The sequence below is a fragment of the Sceloporus occidentalis genome, unplaced genomic scaffold (genome assembly GCF_023333645.1).
Source record: "Sceloporus occidentalis isolate IW3139 unplaced genomic scaffold, rSceOcc1.0.p SCAF_13, whole genome shotgun sequence".
NCBI classification, from domain to species: domain Eukaryota; kingdom Metazoa; phylum Chordata; class Lepidosauria; order Squamata; family Phrynosomatidae; genus Sceloporus; species Sceloporus occidentalis.
The window spans coordinates 20,375,780-20,383,694 of record NW_028316993.1 but is presented as its reverse complement, the minus strand read 5'-3'; the positions used below and the strand labels follow the sequence as shown (position 1 = coordinate 20,383,694).

Here is a 7,915-nt window from a genome sequence, read left to right as displayed (position 1 = left end):
GAAATCACAATCGTTAGGACTGCTTGCAGAAATCACCACTGCTTCTACTTAGAGGCTGAACAGCAGCAGAGGAAAAGAAGGAGCTCTATTGTAATGAAGGAGGTGCAGAAGAGAGAGCACCAGGGCTTGCTGGCCAGCAGCACAGCTGGCACTGAGAGCTCTTGCTTGGCTTGATCCTGGTAGCCAATTCCCCCCCCCTTTTTTTTTTTAAAGTTTCTTTAGAAGCACATGACAAGTGAGCTGTGTTGGAAAGGACTGGCAGCTGCAGGACTGAGCTTAAGAATCTAGTGATCCTTTTTGGGTTGGGGAGTCAAGGCAGTCTCCTGGTGTGATGGAGCTGTCCACCTTCCCTGATGCTGAAATGGACCCCAATTTCTTTTCCAATACCACAGCCCAAGGTTTCACCTCCAGCTCCTTTGCCACATCCAATGCCACCAGTCCATCTCCAGTCAAGGATCCCACTTCCATCATCATAGCCATTGCCATCACTGCCCTGTATTCGGTCGTCTGCGTGGTGGGACTGCTGGGCAACATCCTTGTCATGTACGGTATTGTCAGGTAAGGTCAGGGCTCGGAGGGTGGCATCTCTTGAAGAGGTCTTCCTCAAGAGGGGGTCTATAAAGGGTTTTCTTGAGTGAATGCCAGGGGCCTGCCAATGCAAGCGAAGGGGAAGACTAGGTTGTTTGTGTGTTGAAAGAGCTGTGGAACTGGGTACAGTACTCATTTGGAGAGACTGAATGATCTGTGAAACTGGGCACAGTACTCATTTGGAGAGGAGACAATTTCAGAACCAGTTTATGTGTGTGTGTGTGTAGACAAGCAACACAAGCATCAAGAAGAATGACTGGAGAGACACAGTGTGTGAGAGCATAGGTTGCGCATGCAACTTAGTTGCATTGAATCCAGTCTGTGGGGGGGGAAAGGTAGATAATTTCAGAGCGCCTAAAGGCATTTCTGCAGCAATGTGCAACTGTTTGGATAGCGTAGCAAATAGGATGTTAAACGCTTCAAACCGGTTGAGTCTTCAAAGAAATGCTTTTATTTCATATGTGTGTGAATGTAAAAGAAGAGGGTTCGCTGTTATTCTTGCTGCTGCTGCTTGCTGCTTGCTGCTGCTGCTGTTAGGGCTCAACAGGGACAGATCAGTCTGCTTACGGTTCTGCAATGTTGATGGTTCTAGAGATGTATATATGGGTGTCTTTGAGCAGTCGGAGCATCAAAAATAGATACATTTGCTTGTGTCGTTTCTGTCAGACAGACTGCATAATGAATGCTAAATATATTCACCTCTGTGTTTGGGGCTAGAATTATGTTCAAATCCATCTGTCAGGACTGTTTGGATGTTAGCATAGCAATGGGATATTAAAAGGTGGGAACGGGTTTACTCCTCAAGAAATCATTGCATTTAATATGTGCATTTCTGAGTGTAAAATAATAGGTCTCTTTACGATTATGTGCTCCCTTAATAACCGAGAGATTGGGTTCAGGACCACAGCATCTTTAGTCTGTAGAGAGAATTTTCCAAGAAAAAGTGTTTTGTCTTCACGGGGCAAATGTAAAAAAAAAAAAATGCAAGTCAGCAGAAATATCAATGAAATCATAATCTTATGTAACAAATTGCACTCCTTGATCTCAGTGTGCTTATGCAATCCACTTGCTTCTTGAGTTTCCATGCAAGAGTGCCCATAGTGCTGCATTCTGTGTAAATGCAATGATCTGTGTACAAAACAAACATCAATTGTATATGGATATATATATTTCTCTTGAACCTGTTAACTCCTCAGTAATATGCCGTATTCAATATGCACATCTTTGAGTGTAAAATAATAGGTCTCCTGACCATAATTGGACAGAACTTTATTTCTTAAAAATCGTGGTTAGCTTGAAGGTTGTGTGAGTCATAATTCATACATTTTTCTCAGGAAAGAGAAACTGGAAAGGAGACAGTGGGGCTAGAGTATCCTTTGCTATTTCTGAGTCAAAATTAATGTCGGATATTAAAGCTTGTGGGCAGAAGGAATGTGTGCTCATGAAGTCAGCTCAAAACCTCCTCATCATGCCTGTGTATTTCATGGTGGAAATTTTGGGAAGCTTAATAAATGCATAAAGTTGCTGTTGCCAGGGTCTTTGAATTTTTCACATAAAGATAAATTTTGCGCATGGAAAAGTCAAATTTTGCTTCAGGAATAAAATATGCAAATTATTATTGTCCATTAGTGCTCTAAGATTCCAATGTGTGCCCTGCCTATTTGACGGGCAGATATAACAACACTCCTGTCCATCTAAGACTATGTATCTGCAAAACTGGGGAAGTGGAGAACTCTGTATCTATCTCCTAGACAAAGGTTTCTTGATTGTATTTTAAAATCCCTTTCCGGTAGATCTTGCTTTCAGCAGACTTGTCTCCTTTTGGCTGGCAACAATGCATTTGTTACTTCTATGGTAGCAAAATTTGGTCTAGCTGCTAGCAAAATTAGAATTAGCTTTCTTGATGGGAATGATGGCTAGTTCCAGTCTCGTTTTATGGTTATATTATTTTATCATTTATGATGTATTATTGGCCTTTTGTTGATGAATCTCTTATTAACTTTACCATGTTGTTTTTGGTGATTTTTATGCTTTTTTTTTAAACTCTGTTTTTGTATTTACTGGTTGGATATATTTTATATTGTGACAGCTTTTAGCTTTTAACAATAAATTTCTACTGTACTATTGTCCATTATTTATATTTTGCTTTTCTCCGCAGAATCAGAAATCGTTGGCTTACTTTGTAAGTAAGCCAGAAACAATGCACATGAAACTTACATTATCATTACAACACAATTAATTTTTTCCTCAAGGACAACCACACATGGAGCACATTCCAGTAATCAAAATAGAAAGTCACAGTTGTGAAAACATGGATTGTTTTCATTGACAGTGCCTGTATAATTGCCAAATTTTGAAGCAAAGACTGGTTGGTAATGTGTGGCTAGGAGTTACCAAGGTGAGGGAGCTGAACACTGGTGATGTAATTAACTTGGAGTCTTGTGTGTGTGATGTGTGCATTTCGGTCTTTTCCAAGTTATGATGACCCTAAGGCCATCATGCGGTTTTCTTGACAAGATTTGTTCAAAAGAGGTTTGCCATTGCCTTACCCTGAAGCTGAGACCTTGTGACCAAGAGAGTTTCATGGCCAAGCAGGGAACTAAACTCTGGTCTCCAAAGTTGTAATCCAACAATCAAACTACCACACCACTCTGTCTCTCTGTGTTGAATTAAAATGTTCCACCTTCTGGCAAAAGAAAATCCGCTTGTGCATCACTGCAGTCAGAGCTAGCAATTTGATTTTTCCCCCTCCTCAAATAAAAATCGATAAATATGAGTTCAAAGGAAATCCACAATTAACAGTGCAAGACTGTATGTTTGATCTGAAATGAAATTCTCATTGAATTCAGAGGAATTTGCTCCAACTGTGTTTTGGTTTGCAAGTGCTGGACTCTGGAGATTTCGTTCTCAGCTCAGCCATGAAACCCACTGGACAAGTCACATGCTCTCAGCTTCAAGAGAAGACAATGGCAAATCTTCTCTGAACCATCCTTGTCAAGAAAATCCCATGATAGGGTTGTCTCAGGGTTGCTATAAGTCAGAACCGACTGGAAGGCACACAACAACAACCACCACTGAATAAATTAAATTGTGTTTCTGAGCCTTCCTTCCTGAGTCATATTAATCCAGAAAGCAGACATTTTGGAGAGTTCATGCAACTTCTGGTCTAAATTACTCAAATCTGCTGCTATAACCAAGGAAGCTGTTGTAACAAGAGAGAGATGTAAACATTGCAAACAGTCACCCAGTTAATAGTCAGGCTCTGGTCCAATTGAATTTTCTAGATGTTCTTCAAGGAATATAGAGTGTTAGTCTATATCCCATTGATATGGGATGTAAAGACAATTGTAAACCTTGACAACCCAGCTTAGTTGAGTTCCAGATATGGGAATTTGCATAATAAATAAATCTGGCTATTTGGTTCCCCAGTCTTTGAACTTCAGAAATTTATCATAATCTGTCCGGTGTGATGGCGATGCAGGAAGACGCAGGTTAGGGTTGCTCCTGATAGCATCTCCGCGGCTGCGGTTCTCGGTGGAACGGGGCTGCCTCTAACCCATCCATACCCTTCTTTGATATAAGAGGGTATCGAATTAGTTCGTTGGGGACTTTCGGAATAGGCGCCGGGGGCTGGAGGAGGACTCCCCCCCTCACAATGCCGCTTCATTTAAGGTCGAAGAACTAAGCGCCTCCCGCAGCTGTAGCCGCTTTGCGGCATGCATAAAGCCCACACTCATTTTGAAAGAAGGCTTGAGTGACGGAGATGGGTAGATGAAGATTTCCTCCTAATGCCATGGTAGTGAGGTTCGTGGTATTCTTTTTTTGGAACTGACAAAGCGGTCTCTTTTGGATTGAGAAAGTGAGGCTTTCCAGTTAATGTTAAAGAAAGCATTGGAAGCCCGGCGAAAGTTTTAAGAAAGCGGAGTGGGAGTTAAACCGAAAAAGCCACAGAGAAGCCCAAGGAGTAGCAACTAACAGCAACTATCAGCAGCTGCTTGCAGGGTGGCGGAGGAGTGTGCTTATGGAAGAAAGGGTTAGTATTGCTTTTGGGAGCTTTGAAACATCCATGCTTTGGACAATTGCCTTTGGCAATTTATAGACTGGAATTTGAGAGACTTTAAAAAACATTAAGGAAAGGCTGAATTGGTTGTACGAACGGACCTACTTCAATAATCCACTTGTTTGCTTCTATTCCTTCATTGTATGTGGGACTATTATTTGAATATTCCATCTACCACGAATTGAATTGGAAAGAAAGTTGGGGGTTGTTGGAGGGGTGAAACTTTGTTCTTATGAGATAAAGGACTTTACTTGAAACTGGAAGACGCTGAAAGCTTAGTTGCCTTCTGTTTTTGCCCATTTAATTTTTTGTGACTGCTGACCTGCTGGAATACTGCTGTTATAAAACTGCTTTTGTGACATTTGCAGAGAGAAATTCTTTTTTGCGTTGGAACACTTGGAGAGGGAAGAGGAAAGGATTGCAACTTATAGAGGAGAACTCATTGTACCGTGGAACTATTCATTGAGGAAATAGGAGACTTATCTCAGCTCTATATTTTGGACATAAATTAATAGCCTCAGGTTTTGTCATTAATACAAAAAGGATATTATAAAGAGGCTTTTATATATGGACACTAGAAGCTCTGTACGGAAAAAAGAAGCTAAAGAACAAAGTAGTATCATGGCACAATCTAAAAAAGTATTAACTCAGAGTCAATTGCAGCTAACAACTCAAAGGCGGGGCTCAATGGAAGACAGCATCAAGGTTACAGATCCCAACATGTTGGTACTGGATGAAATTAGAAGAATTAGACAAGAAATGAAAGAATTAAGATCGGAATTAAAAGAAGATATTAAGGAGACAAGTCAAGAGATGAGAGAAGAGATCAAGGAAATGAGATCAGAAATTAGGGAAACTAGAACTGAAATTAGGAAAGATCTAAAGAAGGAATTAGATATACTAGGTAAAAGAATGGACAAAATTTCCACAGCTGTATCTAAAACTCAAAAGGACCTAGACACTTACAAAGTTAAAACATTGGAATTGGAGAAATCCAATAGGGATGTGGTACAAAAACAGGAACTATTATATTGGAAAGATTCGAATCAGGAATTGAAGCATAGGGAAAAATCTATTAAAATCAGAGGGGTGAGTGAAAAACCAGGTGAAAATCTATTTGAACGAATTATTCCACCCCTTGCAGAATACATCGGCCTCTCTTTAGATAGAACAGAATGGGAGATCGATAAAATATTTAGAATCCAGTCTAGTCAAGCTAAGGATAAAAATCTACCAAGAGACATTTCTGTGTGAGATCTAAAATTAGAGATATAATAATTCAGAAGAGTTACAGTAATAAATTGATTATAGAAGATAAAGAAGTCAAGATTTTCAAAGATATCCCCCCTGCTATTATGGTGTCACGTAAAAAATACAGGACTTTGGTTAATATTTTGAAAAAATTAGGAATTGACTTTAGATGGGAGAGACTGGAGGGTCTCTCCTTTATATATCGGCAGAAAAGATATAAGATCGACAATCTTGAAAAAGCCAATGAGATGGAAGATAGACTAAGAAAGGACTACAAAGAAAATAAGGATGATTTTGGTTCTAATCGGTTTAAGGTGAGAGAATGGAAACCAAGTGGATTACAAAATATAGAACCTAAAGAGGGACTAAATAAAGGAAAAGATCTGGAGAATAACAAAGGTCTAGAGAGTCAGTGCAACAAGGAGGCCCCAAGCGATAACCTATAAGGATCCTTTTAATAAAAAGGCCTAAAGAAAGACTTTTTTTTTCTTTTCGGATTAACTGTCCATTAATCAAAAAGAGGAACTGTGCTGAGTTGCTAAATAATAGTTTATTTTAACAATAAAAATAAAAATTCTCTCTTACTATTTTACTTTTGTCATTGGATAGTTAGCTATATTTAAAATGACGATTAAAATTATTTCCTGGAATGTAAAAGGAATTAATTCAAAATTTAAAAGAAGCCGGGTCTTTCATCTATTGGAAAAATCTAAAAGCGACATAACCTGTATACAGGAATTTAAAATTAAAAATAGGGAGGAACGTCTGTTAAGAAACCCCAAGTTAGAGAAATGTTTTTGTTCATTATTAGATGGAAAAAGAAAAGGAGTGGCAGTTTTTATTAATAAGAAATTTGAATCCAAAGAGATCTTTAAGGATAATAATGGTTCAAATGTGGCGGTAGAAGTTAAATTAAAAGGTATAACAGTTTTGGTTGTAGGGGTCTATGCTCCAAGTGATAACATATATTTTTTATGCAAGATTACATAATGATCTGAGTCAAACTGAATATGAAAACATCCTTATGATGGATGATTTTAATGCTGTGATTTGTCCAACAGTTGATAGAAAATCAAATAGAAACAATTTAATAAAAAAAAAACCCAAGGTAGATTACCTAAATCTTTCTTTTGTCTCAAAGGATAATTATGAATTGGAGGATGTCTGGAGGTACAAATATCAATCAAGCAAAAATTACACTTATTATTCAGAAACTCTTGATTCATGGTCTAGAATTTACCTTTTCTTAGAGTCAAAGAAGATTCTTCCTCTTATCCAATCTATGGATATTGAGCGAAATACTCTTTCGGATCATAATTTAATAACTATGAAAATTTTTGAAAAAAGGACAGAGTACTGTTGGAGATTACCAAGGGATTTATTGAATGATGAGGCTATTAATGAAAAGGTAAACAATTGCTAAAATTATATTTCAAAGAAAATAAGACAGAACATATTAGCAACAAAACTTTATGGGATGCTAGTAAAGCAGTCATACGGGGATACTAATTCAATTAAACTCTAGAAAAAAGAAAGAAAATTTTAAAACAATTAATGACATGAAAGAAGCTTTGGTTGAGACTGAGAAATTATGGAAGCTTAATGGTGATATAAAATTGTCTAAACTCAGAGATTACATCGGAAGAGATTATCTCGGTAATTAGGAATATGAAATCTGATAAAGCTCCGGGACCTGATGGTCTGTCAATGATTTATTATAAAAAAATGGAAGAGATCTTGGTTCCATATCTAAAAGATACTATAAATGAGGTGCATGCTTATGGTATACTGGAGTCTTGGAAAGAAGCGACAATCATATTAATTTCAAAAAGGGAGGATAATAAAGCGGATCTAGGCAATTACAGGCCGATTTCATTGACCAACTGATTATAAAATTTACTCTAAGGTACTTAGACTTAAGAAAGTATTAAACATATTAAGGAAGATCAATGTGGGTTTCTTCTGAAATGACAGATCAGAGATAATGTGAGGGTGGTAGTTAATATTATAGATTAT

At 37.9% G+C, this 7,915-nt stretch overlaps 1 protein-coding gene across 1 annotated transcript in view; it reads left to right on the top strand.

Annotated features, from left to right (window-relative positions):
• The first annotated feature begins 235 nt into the window (after nt 1-235).
• The window catches only part of LOC149305164 (delta-type opioid receptor-like), a 39,279-nt gene continuing 31,599 nt past the window's right edge, over nt 236-7,915 (top strand). The window contains exon 1 of the mRNA XM_089478427.1: nt 236-558. Coding sequence (XP_089334553.1) covers nt 332-558 — 227 coding nt within the window. The 5' untranslated portion in view covers nt 236-331. The remainder of the gene's footprint in view (nt 559-7,915) is intronic.